Genomic DNA, 22,112 nt, shown 5'->3' on the forward strand with positions numbered 1-22,112 from the left:
GAACCAGCCATTAGGGCGGTTAGTCCTATGGCGGGAGGGTTTTACGGGCTCCCACAAGCTATACAAGGAGGGGGGGCCACCCACACCCATGGACGCAAATATCCCACTGGATGTCAACCCAGAATTTAGAGCCGGAGCTTCGACTCCACTTGCCGGGACTGTCTGGAGCGGGGTTCGAAACCCTACCCTGATCTGGCCCAGCGGCGGGGATCCTACCGCTATGCCAAAGGCCCAATCCGATTAGCAATGTGAAATGGCTGGAATGAGCACAATTCACGGCATTAAAAGAACTCACAATTGAACTGATGATGACCTCAGCAATCTCCTCAAGGAGGTGGAGGCGCAGCGCCTGCTCATCATTGGTAATGAGAAGTCAAAGGCACCGCAAAAAGGGCAGATGATAGCTTGGTCTTTCAAGTGGCAGCATAGGGCTCCAGTCACGGGGAGGGAAAAGGCGCAGGAAACGTATGGGTGTCACCTTTTGTGCGGAGTGGGCCTTTTGCGTAGCAGTAAGCATCCCCGCCGCTGGGCCAGAAGGAGTAGGGTTTCGAACCCCACTCCAGACAGTCCCGGCAAGTGGAGTCGGAGCTCCAACTATAAATTCTGGGTGGACATCCAACGGGATACTTGCGTCCGTGGGTGTGGGTGGCCCCCCCCCCCTCAGATGGGTTGTGGGAGCCCGTAAAACCCTCACGCCATAGGACTAACCACCCTAATGGCTGGTTCAAAGATGGTTACGGTCACGGAATGAGCGTTAATCACGGCCATAAATCCTTCCACCACTTCATACAGTTCCCCAAAGGGAACAGTGTGTGGATACGTACGACGATGACCTCTTGCGCAATGCACCTCCTTGGACCCTCAGTCGCAGATGCGAGGGGGCAAATCGTGCAATTGTTAAATTTTTCATTTTATTGACATGTAAAATGTTGGCCCAGTAATTCCCTTCCAAATGCGCGAGTACGGTCGGGGTACTTACGCGTCTGGCCGGAGGAAATGCCGGTTTTCAGCATGCACAGCGCATGCGGGGAAAACCGGCATTTCCTGTCCTCTGAACGAAGGGGTTCAGAGGCAGAACGCAGGGGTTCAGAGGCAGAACGCGTGCGCAGTAAAATTCGCCGCTTTCATTCATGCTTTCAGTGAGGTCAAGTCCTTACAACTTACACATGAAAAAAGCATGGGTACAGTTGCTCCAGAGGAAGATATTTCTTATTGTGGAGCTTCTGAAAGTATGTATGTCTGTATATATTCCTTTGCGTGTTATGTATATATTCCTTTACTTATGTGTATGAATGTATTATTTAATTATGACTTTCAGAGAAAGTAACTTATTGAAAAATCATAATTAAAAACATATTCATACACAAGTAAAGGAATATAAAACATACATACATATACGTAAAGGAATATATGCGGACATACATACATAATTACTTATTACTGATGAAAAGTTTCTTTCTTAAAAGTGCTGGAAATGTTACATTACTCATTTTAGAACACTCATTTTCACATTCAATTCACACAGCCACAATTGCTCCTTCTACCTACCATTCTGAAAACCCGTTTAAAAAAAAAAAAAATTTAAACTTTAAAACTTACTTAAAATTTCTTAAAATAACTTCCCTCCCTTTCCCAAACAAAAATATTGCCTTTCAGAAGCTCCACGATAAAATATATCTTCCTCCGCAGCCTTGGAACAACTTTACACATGCTTTTTTCAAGTGTAACTTGTAAGGACTTACCCTCACTGAATCCATGAATGAAATCGACGAAGTTCACTGCGCAAGCGCTGCCTGTGCAGTCGCACGCGCTGTGCCTATGAACCCCTTCGTTCCGAGGACTGGAAATGCCGGCGTTCCCCGCATGCGCTGTGCATGCTGAACGCCGGCATTTCCAACGGCCAGATGCGTGAGTACCCAGACCGTACTCACGCATTTGGTCATGAATTTCTGGCCCAATGTCCAGTTTTCTTGCAGTAGAAACACTCTGCCTTCACATATGGACAGCTTTGAGCAATGTGTTGTCCCAGGCACCGAAAGCATGACTTCAATGCACTGTTACCTTGGCCAGTTGCTGAGGCCTTGGGGTTCAACTGCCTTTCACTTTTAGCCTGCAGCCGATTCACCTTGGTTGTCCCGATGACGGGAAATGACGCAGAACTCTCGGCTGGCCATATCCATCGACATAGCTGTCTGACAAGCTAAGTCAAAAAATAACTTTCAGCAATTTCCAGGGGCTCAGGACTGTAGTGCTGTTCTAACTTGGCTAGGGTCTCCTTCAGTGGCGTGTCCTTCGGTTTGACGGGAACAAACACATTTTTCAGGGGTTCATACACCTCGGAGCGTGTTTCAGTTTAAAAAAATAGCCCGTTTCATTTCTAAAACCGCCCGGTTACAGTTTACATCATCGGGGACTTCGACAATGCTATTTGCGGTGAAAAACATTTCTAGCCGCTCCACATATGCTCCAAAAGTCTTTCGGTCGTGATGAAACTCACCCATGTGCCCCATTATTTCCATAGGCGCGGCCATCTGGACTCTGGCAATGTCGACAATTCAGCCACGTATGCTCGAAACTTACCTCGGATTTTTAAGTTTTTCTGCAAAACGAAGAACCTCTAACAGTTGCTCTGTCGGTTGGCAGGATTATCCTCCAACAAAAATTTCAGATAGGGAATCCACAATCGCATGCTCATCGCCAATTCTGATATCTCTTGGGACACAGCGTACACACACTCTCTCTTCTGGCAAGAACTGTACTGCACATGGCTTTATTATTATATAGATCAGTAGTCCACCAGGTGGCTCTATTACAAAATGATGGGAGGATTATCAGGCACACTTCCCTTATTCGGAGCCATGATTAATTTGGTCTCGATTAATGTGAACAGACTGAGGGGGTGAGAAGAAGTTGCAGCATTTGCTGCAGTGATTTAAAAACACTGACTTGTTGTGTCTGCAAGAAACCTTTTGGGATGAGGATATCCTAGAAAGAGTTCGGAAGGGAGAGTTGTTTGCAAGTTGTGCAAACAATAACGTAGAGGGGTGGCTGTTTTGGCGAGTCCTTCCATAAAAGAGAACTTTGCCTTGGTGGACAAGGACACCGAGGGGAGATTTTTACGGCTAAAGATAAAAATGGAGGCATTTAATTGTGATCTCCAGTATCTATTCACTGAACGACCACTGCAAGCGTCACAAGTTTTTTCAGTGGTTATTCACTGAAGTGGCAGAGGTGGAAAACCCTCGTGGGGAATTTTAATGTATTTTTAATCTCGGATGGACATTTCAGCCCAGATGACCTTTAAGGATGATAACTCCAGAGGGATGATTGTGAAAATGACGACAAATTTAAATTTGAGACACTTAGAGGGATCGGAACCCCATAAAAAGGGAGTTCTCCAGAAGAGGTTGGGTGGGTGATGTTTTAAAACAGAGCCAAATAAATTTTATGCTAATGCAGGAAGGGTTAAGTTTTGAGGTGATGGAGATTTATTACAAAAAAGTATTTTTTAGTGACCGCTCGGCTTTGGTTCTTAGAATTAGGAACAGCAGAGTTAAGATCGATCCAGGGTGTGGATTTTAAACAATCAATACCTGAAAGAAATTGCTTTTAAAGAAGGGATTTTAAATATAATAAAAGAATGCTCAGAAGGAACCTTTATTCTTAAAAGAAAGTGTTTGGTGGGACAATTTCAAATATGAGGTAAAAGTTTTTTCGGTACATTATGGAAAAGGGAGCAGCAGCTAACTGACGTAAAGAGAATCTAAACAGAAGGTTTACGGATATCTGTAAAGCAGTTGACGGAAGGGATAAGGGAGCAGAGACTTAGTGGGTGGTTTTAAAGGATGAGTGGGAATTATTACAAGGGGGCCATTCTCCGTGCAAAGGCTAGAGATGCATTAGAGGGAGAAAGATGCACTAGCTATTTTCTGGAGCAAGAGAAGCTGCGACAGAGATTATTAATTGGAGAGTTGAAGGTTGGTGGAGAAGATCATTAATGAAAGTGGAGAGATTTTGGAGGCGGCTAGTAGCTTTTATCAAGAGTTATATACAAAAGAAGACATTTCTAAATTGGCGATGGAGAAGGTTAGTGCTTTTATTGAAGAGGGTTTAAAGGAGGATGAGAGAAGCATGTGTGTCAAAGAAGTAGGATTAGTGGAAATAAAAGTAGCAATGTGAAATGAAGGGGGGAGGGGGCAAGCCCAGGATCCGATGGACTAAGTGCAGAATTTTATAAAGAATATTTAGAGATTTTAAGTCCATTGCTTTTTAGAGGTTTTTAAGGAGATTAAAATTGAGGAAAACATGGCCCCATCAAGGAGGAGAGGTATCATAAGCTTAGCTTATAAAAATAAAGGGGATAGAAGAGAGCTAAAGAATTGGAGGCCCATCACATTATCAAATGTGGATTATAAGATCTTGGCGAGAGTTATGGCAAATCGTATGAAGGAGGTGATGCCACAGATAGTTTTGCCCTCTCAGACCTATGAAGTCATAGGCCAGGACATTGCAGACTCTGTTGTCTCAATCCGAGATGCGACAGAGCTCATGGAAGAGAGTGGAAGGGAGGCTTATGTATTAAAGATAGCTCAAGAGAAAACCTTTGATAAGGTCTCTCATGAGTTTTTATTGATGGTTTTGGAATCATTTGACTTTGGGAAAGATTTCATTAAGTGGATAAGGATTCAAATATATTGAGCTGTGTTAAATGTAATGGTTTTTTTATCCAAGTATTTTCCGATAGAGGTCAGTGAGACAGGGTTGTCCCCTGTCCCCATTGTTGCACACATTGGTAGCAGAAACATTAAGTTACATGATGCGAAAGAAACAAGGTATAGTTGGGATTGTGGTTCCCAGTTCTGGGCTGGTGTCGGTGATACACCAATATGCAGATGACACAACCTTAACATTGAGAGACGGGGAGTCAGTGAGGAAAGCTATGGACGTGGTGGCGAAGTATTGTAGAGCTTCAGGAGCCAGAATGAACTATAGTAAGTCCCAATCCTGGTTGCGGGAAGGGGTAGGGGGGAAATGGTTGGAGGAAAGCCCTTTAAGGTGGTGGAGGATTTGGAAGTTCTGGGTGTGCATATGGGGTGCAAGGAGGACAAGGAGGAAGTGGATAGATTAAATTGGGAACCAAAGGTTATGAAAATTAAAAAAGATTTTGGGAAGATGGCAAAGGTGGTGGTTGAAAGTGCAAGGAAGAGTGACAGTGCTGTCCACTCTCCAGCTATCTCAGCTATGGTACTTATTGACAGTTGTGGTGTATGTGCCTTTAAGAGCAATTATGGTGTATGTGCCTTTAAGAGCCCCAGGTGTGCGTAATGCCGGTAATTGCCACTTGGGCTATATAAGCCTGTGTATTGTGTATATCCTTTAGAAACCCCCCCCGCCCCAGACTTGCTTAGTAAATACCTATGAACCAACTCCTGTCTTCAGTGTCTTTATCTACACACGGACACTACAGTGGCGACGAAGTGGAAACGGACTTACCTGCAATTCGGCAGCACCCCAAGGACATCGATTCCTCCAGCGTCCAGAAGACTCAAGGAAGTAAGAGAAACTGTGGTTTCACCAGCTGGCCAAGCTGGTGACAGGTACTGCGCTAATCCTTCCTGGGCGTCAGGCTGGAGCTCCAGCGGCGGGCTCTACAGCTGAGACAGGCAGCGAAATCGGAGGCAAGCAATAACGGACTGGGAGGGTGCACTCGAGAGACGGCCGGCGCGGCAAGCAGGTCAGCGTTTAGACCTCCGTCGGAAACGAGTCTCCAACAGTGAATAAACGGAAACCACAGTAAAACAGCGTTGTTATCGGTAGCAGCGGCGGGAAAGCGCGGGAAGCGCCATATCGTTGCTACAGAGAGAAAAAAAAAAGCGCGGGAAGCGCCATATCTTTTCTGAAATGCCTAAATCTGGTAATATTGAGGCTTTTGATGGCGAAATAGAAGATTGGACCACATACGTGGAAAGAGTAGAGGTTTATTGCACTGCAAATGGAATAACAGATGAAAAAAAAGCTTCAGTACTTCTGAACTTAATGGGCGCGAAAACATACGGGCTGTTACGAAATTTAATCACTCCAGCCAAACCAAAGGACAAGACTTTTAAAGAAATTGTTGATACCCTGCAGGAGCATTTAAACCCAACACCGCTGCTGATAGCGGAACGATTCAAGTTCTTCAAGAGAAATCAACACAAGAATGAAAGTAACGCTGATTACCTAACCGAATTAAGAAAGCTATCAAAGTACTGCCAATTCGGAGCAGGACTATCGGATTATCTTCGAGACAAATTTGTTTGCGGTCTCTTAAGTGAAGGAACACAAAAAAGACTGCTTTCTGAAAAAGATTTAACATTGGACAAAGCTTTCAGTATGGCTGTATCATACGAAGCAGCAGCAAAAGGAGCTGCAGAGATACAAGAGACACAGGACTTCGGCACCCATAAAATGACACAGGAGTTCGGAAGATGTTATCGCTGCGGCAGATCCACCCATAACCAGAGGGACTGCTGGTTCAAGGGCAAAGCATGCAGGCAATGTGGTAAGATTGGATACATTGCACGGGTATGCCAATCTGGACAAAATAAATCCACTGACAGAAAACAAAAAATCAATAAAGAAAAGTACAGGAAGGTACAAATGATGACGGACAATAGCTCCGAAGACCAGAATAGCGATAGCGACTCCGGAAACAAGAGACTAAGCTGTCTCAAATTACATAATGTACTTGCCAAAGAGGATTACCAAACCATTTGGGTTACCCTCACAATAGCAGGGTCCCCAGTTAAAATGGAGCTAGATACAGGATCAGCTCTAACCGTAATAAATCGACGAGATTACGAGAGGCTATTTTCGCATATACCTCTAAAAGACACATCCATTATCTTAAAAACATATACGGGGCAGAAAGTCTACCCCAAAGGAAAAATAAGGGTGCCTGTGGTATACAACGGCAAAGAAATACAAAAGTTGTATTTATACATTCTACAAGATGGTGGTCCACCGTTGTTGGGACGTGAATGGATAAGGAAGATACGTTTAGACTGGCACTCCATTCAGGCACTGACGGTGACCAGTAAGGAAAAAGACAATGATGACATCATACCTGAACGATTAAAAGACATCTTGGCCAATGCCAAAGAAGTGTTTCAAGAGAAACTAGGAACCTTGAAAGGCATCACCGCCTCAATAAAAGTGGAAGATACAGCAATTCCAAAATTTTTTAAGGCAAGACGGGTGCCATACGCAATACGTCCGGCAGTCGAGGCAGAGCTGAAGAATTTGGAAAAGGCAGGCGTATTATCCAAAATAGATTGGAGCGAATGGGCAACACCCATCGTTCCAGTCATGAAAAAAACATTGAAAAATAACTCTGAGGAACAGAAAAAAATTCGCATCTGTGGGGACTTTAAGGTGACTGTAAACCCGGTCCTTCACACGGTACAGTATCCTCTTCCGAGGATAGAAGATATTTTTGCCTCACTATCCGGAGGGAAATGTTTCACAAAAATTGACTTGGCACAGGCATATCTACAGATGGAGGTTGAGGAGACCTCTAAAAAGTATCTCACAATAAACACACACAAAGGCCTGTACCAGTACAATCGACTGGTTTTTGGAATAGCATCAGCTCCAGCTATCTGGCAAAGAGCTATGGAGCAAATCCTGCAAGGGATTCCAGGGACTCAATGCTACCTAGACGACATCCTTATAACAGGAGAAAACGACAACGAGCACCTTGCCAATTTGGAGCAGGTGCTCACTAGGCTGAAAGAACGGGGCCTACGAGCAAATCGCCCCAAGTGCGAATTTTTCCAAAATCAGATATCATATTGTGGCCACATAATTAATAAGGAAGGGTTGCATAAGTCACCTGAAAAAATTGAAGCAGTTATAAAAGCCCCAGCACCTGAAAATGTTTCACAATTAAGGTCATTCCTGGGATTAATAAATTACTATCATAAATTTTTACCGAACTTATCAACTATTCTACACCCTCTTAATTATCTTCTACAGACAGGAGTGATTTGGAAATGGAACAAAGACTGTAAACGTGCCTTCCATAAATGTAAAGACTTAATCACATCTGAGAAAATTTTGGCTCATTACAACCCATTACTACCAATCAGACTGGCGTGCGATGCATCCCCTTACGGCATAGGAGCGGTATTGTCCCATAGATTCCCTGATGGCTCGGAACGGCCGATAGCTGAGTTCAATGAGCGTGACGCAAAAGCTGAGCGTAACTATGCCCAGATAGACAGGGAAGCACTCAGCCTGGTATGGGGAGTAAAGAAATTCAACCATTACCTACACGGACAAAAATTTACCTTGCTGACTGACCATCAACCCCTCATCTCCATATTCAATCCTAAAAAAGGTGTCCCCATTATGACGGCACAAAGACTACAGAGGTGGTCCCTTTTTCTAGGGGCACACCAATACAACATTGAATACAAAGGGTCAAAACAGCATGGGAATGCTGACGGTTTATCACGCCTACCATTGCCAACGATAGAAGAGGCACCTACAGTAGACCCAGTAGAGATATTCCACTCTACCATAGTGGAATGTCTACCGGTGACAAATTCTGCCATTGAAAGGGAGACAAGAAATGACCCTACTCTCTCACGGGTCTACGATTTAACAGTGAAGGGATGGCCAGCACATGGCGAACCACTGTTGCCAGCATTCTCACAAAGAAGAGAACAGCTGTCAGTGTGCCGAGGAACCTTGATGTGTGGATCCAGAGTGGTGATTCCACCCAAACTCCAGGATAAAGTGCTAAAGGAGCTTCACGAGGGGCATCTGGGTGGAGTGAAAATGAAGAACCTAGCTAGGGCGTTTGTATGGTGGCCAGGTATCGATGGAGACATCGAAGACATGACCAAGAGCTGCCTAGGATGCCAGAAGGTCCAAAATGCTCCGCCACAGGCCCCTCTACATCCATGGGAGTGGCCCTCATCTCCCTGGCAAAGGGTGCACATCGACTTTGCTGGTCCATTTATGGACTCAATGTTCTTAATCGCAGTTGATGCACACTCCAAGTGGCCGGAGGTAATAAAGATGTCCTCCACCACCACGGAAAAAACCATCACAGTATTAAGGACCATATTTGCCAGGAATGGGCTGCCGGAGCAGATATGTTCTGATAATGGACCGCAATTTGTGTCCGAAGAATTCAGAAAGTTCTTAAAGAACAATGGGGTAAAGCACTACACGTCCGCCCCATACCATCCCGCCACCAATGGATTGGCTGAAAGGTTTGTCCAGACCTTCAAGAAGGCCATCAAGGCCATGGGTAATGAAGACATAAAACTTCAGCACAAGGTGGATAACTTCTTATTTGCATATAGGAATGCAACACATATGGTTACTAACCAAACTCCCGCCATGATGTTCTACAATAGAAACCTAAGATGCCGGCTGGATTTGGTCAAGCCCAACATCCGAAGGGACGTGGAGAACCGGCGGTTTCAGGGCATGAATGAAAGGCCAACTAGGGCCTTCCAGATAGGCCAACCGGTTTTGGCCCGGGACTACCGTACCGAGAAATGGCAGCCTGGAACTATCTGCACACGATTAGGACCACTGATGTATACCGTGGACATCGGAGACAGCATAATAAGGCGCCATGCTGACCAAATCATCAAGTCATCCGAAAAGGGACAACCTACACCACCACTCTATACATCTAACGATGAAGTAGAGATACCCATATCTACCTCCGATCCGGTGATACTGGAGCCCGATGAACCCGACACTGGCCTTCAAGCCGAATCAGCCTTGCCAGAGGAACCTACACCACCAGAAACTACTACACCCCCGAGGCGTTATCCGGACCGAGTCAGGAAGCCTCCTGAGAGACTAACTTATAATTAATTAATACAGCAATGTATATTATTTTGCATATAACATGTAATTAATAATTACTTAAAATATGATGTACTAGTTAGCTAGAAGGGGAGGAATTGTGGTGTATGTGCCTTTAAGAGCCCCAGGTGTGCGTAATGCCGGTAATTGCCACTTGGGCTATATAAGCCTGTGTATTGTGTATATCCTTTAGAAACCCCCCCCCCTAGACTTGCTTAGTAAATACCTATGAACCAACTCCTGTCTTCAGTGTCTTTATCTACACACGGACACTACAACAGTGGAGGATATTCCTGAGTGGGTGTAAAAGTCCATCCAAGAGGCGTGTGAGAGGTTTTTATGGGAAGGGAAAACAGCCTTGGTTGCTTACAATACCATCATTTGACGAAGAAATCAGGGAGGACTCAATTTCCCAGATATTGATTTGAAGAAAAAATCCATGAGAATCAAATGGGTGAAGAAATATCTTCAGAAGTCAAATACAAGTTTTTGGAAGAGTTGTTTTGAGCATTGTTAAAAATGAAGTGGGATAGCAGGGCAAGGGATATTGTATATGGAATACAATAATTAGGTTTTATAAGGGGGTTGTAGAGACTTGGGCCCAATTTTTAAAAAAAAGTGTGCAGTTTATGTCCAAGGGTGCTGAGGAATTTTCAGAACAGCCCTTATTTTTGAACAGGTGGGTTAACATCGAAGGAGAGGTATTATTTAATCAAGCTTTTATAAAAGCTGGTATTATGTGCGTGAAAGATGTATTATATGAGGTAATTCCAAGTTGGTTGCTGGAAGCGGTAGTGAGGGACATGGTTTGGGAGGAGGATCAGAAGGTAGAGGAAAAAGCAATTATGATCACGTATGAGAAGATTGTGAGGGCAATGCCACAGGATCGGATGGAAGAAATAAATGCAGAAATCTCCAAAGGAAGTAAAATGCGTCCCGCTTTTCTAAGCTTTCTGCTGGAGACTGTAATACTCGAGATTTCTATGGGATATTTAGAGAATGGAGATTCAAGACACCTGCTGGTCAGGAGCTTTGGCAGAATATATACCCACAGCTGGACTTCAACAGGATTTGGAAGGGAGTGTGGGCAAATTTTAAATGTCCAGAGTGGTTTGAACTGGATTTCAAAATGGCTCATAACCGGATTTTTACCATGACGGTCTTATGTAAGATTGGACGAGTGGAGGTGGCAACTTGCCCAGTGTGTGGGACACGGGATGAGGCTCTGTCCCATTTACTAGTGTTATGTCCGTAGTTAAAGGATTTTAAGTACTATGTTCGACAGTTGTGTGAGGTTGTTTGTCTGGATAGGGACCAAAGAGCGAGAATGGGAATCCCGTGGCACTCAATTTTGAGATGGGGATTGCAGGAGAGTCTGGCCGAGTCTAATGGAGCAGCAATTAATTTAATGTTCTATTTGGCTAGATTTGTAATTGTGCAAAGAAGGTATGCTCTGTTTTTTATGGGGAGGAGAATAAATCTAAGAGTATTTCAAGTATAAGCTAAAAGATCATAAGGCTCTGTGGATGCTTTATTCAGAAAGGAATTTAATGATTGTATTTTATGATCAATTTTTAAAGTACAATCAATTAATATATGTTACGGGAGACAAATTAAACTTCAGTTTTTGATGTTAATATGTGGTGGAGGAATGGCTGTGCAGAGTGGCAGAATGGATTTGTATGATACAATAAAATGATCATGATGTTGTAAATGTTTTTAATGTTCAATAAATGATACATAAAAAAAAGTTGGTAGCACTCTCACCTCAGAGTCAGAAGGTTGTGCGGTCAAGTCTCACTCCAAAGACTCAAGTACAAAAATGTAGCTGGACTCTCCAGTGTAGCACTGAAGGAGTGCTGCACTGTCGGAGGTGCTATCTTTCCGATGAGACGTTAAACCGAGGCCCGTCTGCTCTCTCAAGTGGACGTAAAAGATCCCATGACACTATTTCAAAGAAGAGCAGGGGAGTTAACCCCGATGTCATAGCCAATATTTATCCCTTAACCAACATCACTTAAAAAAATTATCTGGTCATCATCACATTGTCTGCCACGTTTCCCACATTACCAGTGAAAGTCACAGGGAAAGTAATTGCAAGAATCCTCCTCAATCGCCTTCTCCCAGTGGCCGAAGAGCTCCTCCCAGAGTCGCAATGCGGATTCCGCCCACTAAGGGGCACAATGGACATGATCTTCACCGCACGTCAATTACAAGAGAAATGCAGGGAACAGCGCCAACCGCTGTACATGGCCTTCTTTGATCTCACAAAGGCCTTCGACACTGTCAACCGTGAGGGATTATGGAGTGCCCTCCTCAAATTTGGCTGCCCTCAAAAGTTTGTCACCATCCTCCACCTGCTTCACGACGACATACAAGCCGGTGATCCTGACCAACGGTTCCACCACAGACCCAATTCACGTACGAACCGGGGTCAAACAAGGCTGTGTCATCGCACCAATGCTCTTCTCGATCTTCCTTGCTGCAATGCTCCATCTCGCCCTCAGTAAGCTCCCCACTGGAGTGGAGCTAATTTACAGAACAAACGGGAAACTGTTCAACCTCCGTTGCCTCCAGTCCAGATCCAAGGTTGTCCCATCCTCTGTCATCAAATTACAGTAAGTAGACGAAGCTGGCGTCTGCGTTCACTCAGAGATCGCACTCCAAACCATCGTCAACACCTTCACCGAAGCGTACGAGAGCATGGGCCTTACACTAAACATCCGTAAGACAAAGGTCCTCTATCAACCTGCCCCCGCCAAACAGTACTGCCCCCCGATTATCAAAATCCACGACAAGGCCTTGGACAACGTGGGCCACTTTCCATACCTCGGGAGCCGACTGTCAACAAGTCCAACACTGCCTTCAGTGTGCCAGTGCAGCCTTCGATCGCCTGAGGAAGAAAGTGTTTGAAGACCAGGACCTCAAACCCGGCACTAAGCTCATGGTCTACAGAGCAGCAGTGATACCCGCCCTGCTGTATGCCTCAGAGACATGGACCATGTACAGCAGGCACCGTAAAGCTACCACCAACGCTGCCTCCGCAAGATCCTGCAAATCCAATGTCGGTGTTCTTGCTCAGGCCAACATCCCCAGCATCGAAGCTTTGACCATGCTCGATCAGCTCCGATGGACGGGTCACATTGTCCGCATGCCCGATACGAGGCTCCCAAAACAAGCGCTCTACTCGGTGCTCCGGCACGGCAAGAGAGCCCCAGGTGGGCAGAGGAATCGCTTCAAGGACACCCTCAAAGCCTCCTTGAAAAAGTGCAACATCCCCACCGACACCTGGGAATCCCTGGCCCAAGACCACACAAAGTGGAGGAGAAGCATCCAGAAAGGCGCCGAACACCTAGAGTCTCTTCGCCGGGAGCAAGTGGAAGCCAAGCGCAGGCAGCGCAAGGAGCGCACGTCAACCCAAGCACACCACCCACCTGCCCCTTCAACCACCGTCTGCCCCACCTGTGACAGAGACTGTAGGCCCTGCATTGGACTCATCAGTCACCTGCGAACTCATTTTTAACGTGGAAGCAAGTCATCCTCAGTTCCGAGGGACTGCCCAAGAAGACGACGACGACCACAGTGACTACACTACAAAAAAGTAATTCATTGGATGTAAAGCGCTTTGGGATGTCTGGTGTTTGTGAAAGTTGCTATAAAAATGTAAGTCTTTCTTTTTTCTTTTTGCATTAATTGGGAAGTCAAGCATCACTCTCCACAGGAACACAAGTTGTAAATGTAGCTGAGCCAGAAAAAAAGGTTCCCATATTGGCCAATTACCAAAAGAAATTAATGACACTTCCCCTGCTGGTTGAGAGGGTGGATTATTGCATAGTGTAGTATTGATCCATTTGTCCAGGAAGGTTCTAGGTTTGATCCGCAGTCTTTGCTGAGCTCAGATAGGGTGCTACAGCATCCCTGGCCTAGGCCAGGGCAGAAAGAGCATTAATCACTTAACGTGCTGCTCAGTGACCCTTGCTAGAAAGAGAGAGAGAGCGCAAGTCGGAGAAAGGGAGAAACAATGTAGGAAGATCAAGAGACAGTGACGACAGATAGAAACAGGCATACAGAGAAACAAACGTAGGAAGAGCAGGAGAGACAGACACACAAAGACAGAGACAGACAATGAGAAACAGGCATAGAGAAAAGAGGAAAAAAGCTTCTTTGAGGAAGTGAGTTAATTATCGCAGAAGGGAAATCGAAGGCTACTCAACAAGGAGAGTGGATAACGTTTCTTCAACACTGGTGCTTTGAGCTGAGGGCTGAAGGAAGTTATTCCTGTGCGTGCTACCTGCTACATGCCACATTACATAAACATAGATACTGAACACAAACACCTTCTCTGTAAAGTATGAAACAGACCTTTATCTTTGACAAGAGTCTGGATTTCTTCTTTCACACCCTCATTCCAATCGGTGATGTCCACGTGCAGTGAGTAATCGCAGCACGACTTGCTGTCCGCCCACTCCCGCCACTTCTCATAGGCGGCGATGACACTGCTCTCGGGCTCTGGGACCACATGGTCAACTGTGAAAGAGGAAAGGAAAAGTCAGGGCAGCGCACAACACTCAGGAATGCTTCATGTAGCCAAAGGCCTCAAATTCCCACTCTAATTTTTAGGCTCCATCAATATCCTTTTATCTTTTTCCACAGTGCAACAGAATCATGTTTAAATCCTGTTTAAATGCAAACAACTTCAGATATATACAAGATAAATGATTTTTAAATAGGCTTTCATTTTAAGTGGAACCTTATCCCTTAGACTTGCAGTTTAATAGTGCCTGAGGGAGCGGAGTAACTATAATCTCAAAATGGTTAAGAGGAGCCCGGATTTCCAGAATGATTGACAGTCAGAAACCATTGTTCACTCAGCCCAAGCTGGTTTATCCTCTTTTAGAGGAGTTTTCTCACGGTCAATGTTTTTCTAACCAAATCCTCGCTATCAATTTTACGCCGCCTACAATCTTGCAGGCACGGGATTAATTCCTTGGGCCAGAGGAACCTGCTGCATTTTACAGCTGGGTCTCATTTTTCCCTCATGCAGCTCAGGCTGGCATATCTCACGTTTAAGATGGAAGCGAGTGCTCCATGGAGACCACTGTGATTTGGCGTCAAGCGCTCATGGGTTGCCCGTTAGGAGAAAATGGGTGGCGCCTACAGTTGGCAGGCATGTGCTTCATTATTGCTCAGTTATCTCAACATGGCATCTTGCCCGGCTGCTGACTGTTCAGGAATGACAACTGCTAATGGTGCTCACATCCAGCTCTATCCCATAGAGGTTACACAATGAAAGCAGGATATGTTCACTGGCCTAAAGGACAGGCCAAGAAACATAAGCTCAACGTCCTTTTCATTATAGGTTCTGGAATACCAAACTGTAGAAAATGATTAGCACTCCATTGCTACTCCAATTATTAAATAATATGAAAATAATCCGGCCTCACTCCCTTCTCCTGGAGGTGCAGTTGCATGCTGGGGAAATGATCCCACAATGCTGGCCACCCTAGTGCCTCAACCTAGTGACTGTCTTCCGAGTGTAATCTTTGACAGCATCGACAAACTATTCAACCACAAGGCGGCATCAGAAGCAAGCCCAGAATCATACATCACAGAAAGAGGCCATTCAGCCCATCATGCCTTTGAAAGAGCTATCCCATGAGTCACATTTCCCCCGCCCCACCCCCATAGCCCTGCAACTTCTCCTTTTCAAGTATATATCCAATTCCTTTTTGACCCAACTGTCATCCTTGTTCGAGATCAGCTTCACGTTTCCGTGTGTTTGAGCATTTTCAACCTATACTGAATTTCAGCATATTTGCTGTGGCCTACTGCACAATAGGGAGTGGATTGTGGCTGTTCTCTGCCTAAACTCATGCCACATAGGACAAATCACCCTTTCCTCACTAGGTCTAACTTTCCAGAATGCCACTCAAAGTGCTTCAGTCTTGTGCCCCCTCTGGATCTACTAAAATACTAAGATTCCCTCTCTCCGCCACCCCCCCCAATCTGCTACAGTTGCTACTGAACTGCATCTGCAAAACGATGTGCATAAGTGAAATGGTGTTTACATAGTCTTACATTCTGGGAAAATCTCAAATACAGAAGAAAAAAAAAGCACCAAATTTCTTGAGGAAAATTGCTACTTAACAAGTAGAGACAAACTTTCTCAAATCTTGCCTGGGCTGGATTCAAAGCCAGGTGCCAGAGGTGAAAGGTTAATGCTCTAACCCACCACACAAACCAATTCCCCCTGAAAATGCACCGGAGACCCCGGGGGGGGAAACATCCAATTTCACAAAACAAAACTGAACAAAAGAAAACAAAACCCTCGGGAGTCAATGCAATTACTGCAGACCAAAATGTTCTTTAAAATTTTTGTTTTTAACTGCAGTAACTGTCTAGTAGGCGAACGTTTCTTTCAGTAGGCCAACTGAAGTTTCAGCTTTGATTTTTCTGGAGAACGCTCATCGCAGTTCAAGTCTCTGCAAAACAAATAAAAGGCCAGCAAAAAATAAACCACTTGAATGCTCAGATCTGAACCTGGAGTGTAATTCATTTTTTTAAATTGGCTCATTGCCAGTCATGCAAAGGCACCTTGTCCAAATGGCATCAGTTTCCCCCACCCCCACCCCGCCCCTCCCTGATACAGAACCTGGCTATCATGCAACAAAGTACATTCACAGAAGGCTCCGAGAGCATGTTTCCCTCGTCTATATATATATATTTTTTAAACAGAACTCACTTTCTCCACTGACACAGGAGGAACAAGGAATCATTATATTCAGGTAGGCCGCTTTTCAGAAACTAGGAGGCAAGGAGAGAAGGGAAAGAACAACACCAGACACTCTGGCCTACAGATTCTTAAAATCCCCAACGTGCCTTTATGAATCTGTTTAAAGACTTAGAATAGCAAAAATAATATTCCTGCAGTAAACCTAATGGTTCTGATGTCAGTCAGAACGTTAACAAACAAAGCTGCAAGCTCTAAATCTGCCAAACTCCAGAAATATGGAAGATTTAATACTTTGGAGCCGAGGGGCCATTCATCATCGCCATGGGGACCCACTGAAATCCGTATCTGTAATGCTCAGTTGAATACTGTGAGCCCTCCCAAATTTGCAGCTCCCTGTTGCTATGAAAAGTGTGTGTTTTTTAAAAAAAAACGTTGCTATGGTGTACTTTTTTTTTTGTTATTCAACATGACTAATAGAACCCAGAGCTCAAGGAGGTAGCAATTTCTCTAGGGTAGAATTAAATCTGGAAATCATGGAAGGAAAATCTCTTCATAAACATGCTGGGGACTTCTGCAGAATCTAATGGCGGGATTCCTGGAAGTGGAAGTAACATTTGGATTTGAATGAATATCTGACAGTTATTGTTCTGTGGCTGCTCCTGAGGAAGATGGCGCAGCATAGGGGTGTAACAGTCATTCCTGTTCCTCCTGCCTGCACCGCCATTTTCTTTTTTGCTTAAGGGCATGCAATGGTCCCGAATTTCCTGGACACTTAAACACCGTTAACAATGGCACACCTATGTCGAAAGTAGTAAAAGTCAGAGGAAAATATGGCACAAGCGAGTTCAGCCAGTTTCCGCGCCGTAATTTCTTGGGGGTTTTGCCCCGTGGCCTCTGCCGAAACCCTCCAAAGCTCATTGACATACCTCAGCCTCCACCTGTTCAAAACAGTCATGAGCGTAACTTTTCCAGATTGGCACCAGATTTCTCGTGGCGTCCAGTTACGGCTGAGAAATCTAAACGCGGGTGGTCCCCAAGGTTACCGGCTAACAGCGACATTTATGGTTGTTAAATAAATTAACAAAATTAACTAATTAAACCTGGGAGAACTACTCGAGCTTTATAGCTTCATCCCTGCAGTTTGGAATTGATTTATTCCAGCTTTTTTGTTTTGCTCACACTTCTTACTGACATCTTCAGATTTCCTGCCCAGAGTTCCAGGAGTGCTGGAAGCCAAGGTTTTTAGGACTCTTCCCCCCACACGTTCAGAAGGGCCTTCAATGGCCGCCCCACTTGGCATCCCCCTATCCATCACTATCCATCCTACAGCACTACAGTGACTACACTTCAAAAGTACTTCATTGGCTGTAAAGTGCTTTGGGATGTTCTAAGATTGCAAAAGGAACTATAAAATGTAAATTATTTCTTTCCATTATGGAGCAGCAGAGGGAGGAGGAGGCATGGTGTATGAGGCACTACCTGTTCTGAGCTTCTCAAGGGCCCGCCATTGGTCATGTCTCGTCCAAGGACCATGGAATGCCACAATGCCCGCTGTGGCGTACGCTGATTAGTTTCCCAATTCATGTCGGGAGGATCAGGGCGCCACCCGGCCTGACTAGTGACGTAACTTGCCGATTATGCCATTCCAGTAAATTCCCGGCCAATGTGGTTTTAAATCCTGCCCTTCTGACTGCTAGATGTCCACTTGCAATACGCAGGTTAGCTTCCCAGGAAATTATGGCTTAAGTTTGCGTTGGGAGAATGGGTGCACAGCAACCGGTGCGCCTTATAGTTTCTCCTAGCTGGAGAGTCTAGAACTAGGGGGCAGAGTCTCAGGATAAGGAGTCGGCCATTTAGGACTGAGATTAGGGGAAATTTCTACACTCCGAGGGTTATGAATCTTTGAATTCTCTATCTCAGAGGACTGTGGAAGCTCAGTTGATGAGTATATTCAAGACTGAGATCGATAGATTTTTGGACACTAAGGAAATCAAGGGATATGGGGATCAGGCAGGAAAGTGGAGTTGAGGTCGAAGATCAGCCATGATCTTATTGAATGGCAGAACAGGCTCCAGGGGCCGTATGGTGTACTCCTGCTCCTAATTCTTGTGTCTTGACTTTCATTCCAGGATACTCTCAACCGATGTGTTTGAGTCCTGCCTTTCCAACTGCTGGATGTTCACTTCCAATAAACTTCACTGCTCCCTCCTGATACAGGGAGATACACAAAGGCAGAGCAGTCGGGAGGGAGCAGTACCCCAGTCTCCCTCATATTCTGAAACTATAGTGCGGTTTCAGTGTGAGGGATCACAGGGCATGCCCCGATTTCCAGTAACAACATCTTCATCAGTCCCTCGTTGCAAAATCCAATTATGGAATTGAATCATCCAGCCAAGGGCAGACATGAGGAGCTACAACAGCATGAGGCAGGTGGGGAAGTCATAATGAGTCAATTATTTTTTCTCCAAAACTAAAATCCCAGCGCTCGAAAATTCCCCCCCGTGAGGTGAAATGTGAAAACAAAAGTGGGCAGCCCAGGGTGTGGAGATTTCCCTGGTGGTGCTGGTGCTATAAGAGTTAATTAATTGGGCATAAATTAAGCACAGGCAATGGTGCTCACTCAGAATTCAATCAGGCAAGGTAGGCAGTCTAGCATGTTAACTTGTTGAGCACTTACCCAAAGGACCCATGAATAAAATGTCAACACCAATCCAGTCACACTCTTGGTTTACTTTGAAGTTAATACAATTTCCAATGATTGAAATTTAGATGGTTTCACATTGAAATAGAAAAAGGCAGCCATTTTAAGCATTTTAGATTTGCTGATAATGTCGCTCTCTCAAATGAGAAGTCTCCTCAGTTAAAGGGACAGAACTGCTTATTGAAACTGATGAAAATCCATCCACAAAGAACTTCAACAGTTACTGAAAAGAACACGAGCTCTTTTCAAAATGTCAGAGGCAGCCATCTTAATTTACACAAACGAAACAACATGAAAAATAAATAACATTTGCCATATTCTTCGTACTCCAAGTGAGGCCTATCTTCTGAGCAGAGAGGACTATCTCCACCCTGCCCAGTGCCAAGTTTGTATCCTTACACAGCCTCCTTGGTTAGGTGTGTCTCTATTTCCTGCCGCAATCATTCAACCGGTTTTGCATTCAACATACTTGATGAGTTTATTACATAGTTTAGAATTCAAAGTCATAATAACCTATACTATTCACAGTGAAAAGGCTATCTTACCAAACAAGCTTGCTGCTTTAATTACCAGTGATACAATTGATATCCCCCTCAGTAATTTATTCCATAACTCTATTACCCTTTGGGTAAAAAGGCCCCTAATTTTCCTCCTTAATGTTTAACTTGCCCTCTGGTGTATGAAACTTTTTGCCTTAGTCAAGAATTTGCACAGATCAACTTTTGCAATCTCAATTATAATCCCCGTCAATCAGGTCACCTCAAAGCCTCCTCTTTTCCCAGAGAACATACATTCCTTTGGGGGGGGGGGGGGGGCGGCCCAAGGAGGTATTTCGGAATTTTCTTGCCAACAGGGTCCTCTTGCATCAGCCGCACATAATCCAGAAATCACTGCCCGCGATTCTCAATCCATTGAAATTGACAGAAAAATCATAAGCAGTGTGCCCAAGATTTCCAAATATGCACTGACTTGGGAGGAGGGAAGAGTGGGGGTTAGGAGGGGTCTCTCTACCAACAGCTCAAACTCAGAAAATCAACCCTCGTCTAGAAATCACCCCGGCTGCTCACCTGTCTTGTCTCAAGGGCAACAATGTCATTAAAGTCCTTGGGAACCGCACCTCAAGTCACAGTCATAGCTTCGGACCACAGGGACCTTCAATTCTACAGATACAAGTGGTGAATAAGCCTGCTTTCACCGTTGCCAATGACTTGTCCTGCAATCGTGAGAAGAACCAATCTCCAATCAATCTTTTTCTCCGGGAAAAGCAAATTGAACTATCTGACCTAGTCCCTTAGTGTTTTTTTTAAAAAAAAGACACAACCAGACTTATTATTGGAGCTAAACAGTTCACATTTCAGGAAAGCAACTCAATTAAAGGGTCCACACAATGGTTGTGCCTAGATCTAGTGTATGACTGCAAAATTTGAACTACATTTTTAAATAAATCTTTTCTGGTACTGAACTGAGACCAATCCAGCAGAAGCAAGAATTGGTTCAACGTTATTTTTACAAAAGATTTAAGGCAACATTTCTAGAGGATGACTGAAGGGTGTGCGGAGTAGGTGGGACTGCTCTATAAAAATACAGGAAACTTTGTGCTATCCAGCACCGACGGGACCGAGCTGTTGCCGTTCCCTCAAAACCGCCGGACACTCCAGCTCTAATGTTGAAGCATACGGAGGTTTTCATCTCCGTATCTGACAACAAACACTGTTGCTTAGCAACAGCTTCTAAACAGTCGACAAGCATCTCTGTAGCGTCTCTAGCTGAAGCTGTTGCTTAGCTACAGACCTTGCAGAGCTTGACTGTTGAGAAAAAAGCAACGAAAAGAAACAAAGAAAAAAAACGGCTCCTGATTTTTGCCGGTGGCTCGAGCTTGCCGGACATTTAGCCTCCGGATAACACACAGTTTCCTGTAACTTGCATTTATGGTGTCACAAAAATCTCCCAAAGCTCTTCACAGGAGCGTCATCGGACAAAAATTGACACTGAGCCAAAGAAGCAGACATTACTGCAGATGACCAAATGGCAGCTGAAATGAGGAGAGAGGTGGAGTGGCAAAGAGGGTTAGAGAGGGAATTCCAGTGCTTAGGGCCTAGACAACTAAAGGCACAGCTGCCAACAGTGTGGTGAAGGAAGCGGGCGATGAGCAAGAGGCCAGAGTTGGAGGAACGCAGAGTTCCTAGTCCAGTGTCTATTTATTGAATTTGGTCCCAATCCACAAATATTTTTCAGTTATTTGGGAAACACAAGACTGAAATCCTGATAGCCATTTTGAGCATCATTAGATCAATCCTCACTGGAGAAGAACCAATATGAGGAAGGTGTGTCGACATACCAAGTGTGGTTAAAAATTTTAGGAATGTTCTGTAGATTATCAAACAATTACCAACATAAATGAGAAGGATGGTGATCAGGAACTTCATGCCTCAATCCTACTTTCAAGAGAAACTATCCTATTGTTGAAGTAAACCACGATATCTAACTTGGAACAAGTTACTTGGGTCAAGAATGCTATCCTCAAGACAAAAGGACAATGATTGGCAGCATGACATTCTTTCATTAACAGAAGTTTCAATAGCTTAGAAAATGCTACTGATTCAGTCTTCTTAATGTTCAGTTTGGTTGTTTTTGTAAATCATACTCACAAATCTAAATTTAAGAGCTTTCAGATGTGAGCCTTCAGGAAATAAAGTAAGAAAACCTCTCTCAGGGGCCATCAGTATTCACCAGACTAAAGAGAGAAAGGAGTAGGATTGAAAGTGGGTAATGCTTTGCATGTGAATGGAAATCCTTAATGTGCTG

At 44.5% G+C, this 22,112-nt stretch overlaps 1 protein-coding gene across 3 annotated transcripts in view; it reads right to left on the minus strand.

Annotated features, from left to right (window-relative positions):
• The window catches only part of LOC147113805 (dihydropyrimidinase-related protein 3-like), a 485,445-nt gene that overhangs the window by 113,099 nt on the left and 350,234 nt on the right, over window positions 1-22,112 (minus strand). For all 3 annotated transcript variants that reach the window (XM_085995141.1, XM_085995142.1, XM_085995143.1), the window contains exon 4: window positions 14,236-14,400. In XM_085995141.1, the coding sequence (XP_085851267.1) occupies window positions 14,236-14,400 (165 nt within the window). The remainder of the gene's footprint in view (window positions 1-14,235; window positions 14,401-22,112) is intronic.

This window comes from Somniosus microcephalus, chromosome 8 (assembly GCF_052327205.1).
Source record: "Somniosus microcephalus isolate GS21.2 chromosome 8, FLI_Smic_1.0, whole genome shotgun sequence".
NCBI lineage: Eukaryota > Metazoa > Chordata > Chondrichthyes > Squaliformes > Somniosidae > Somniosus > Somniosus microcephalus.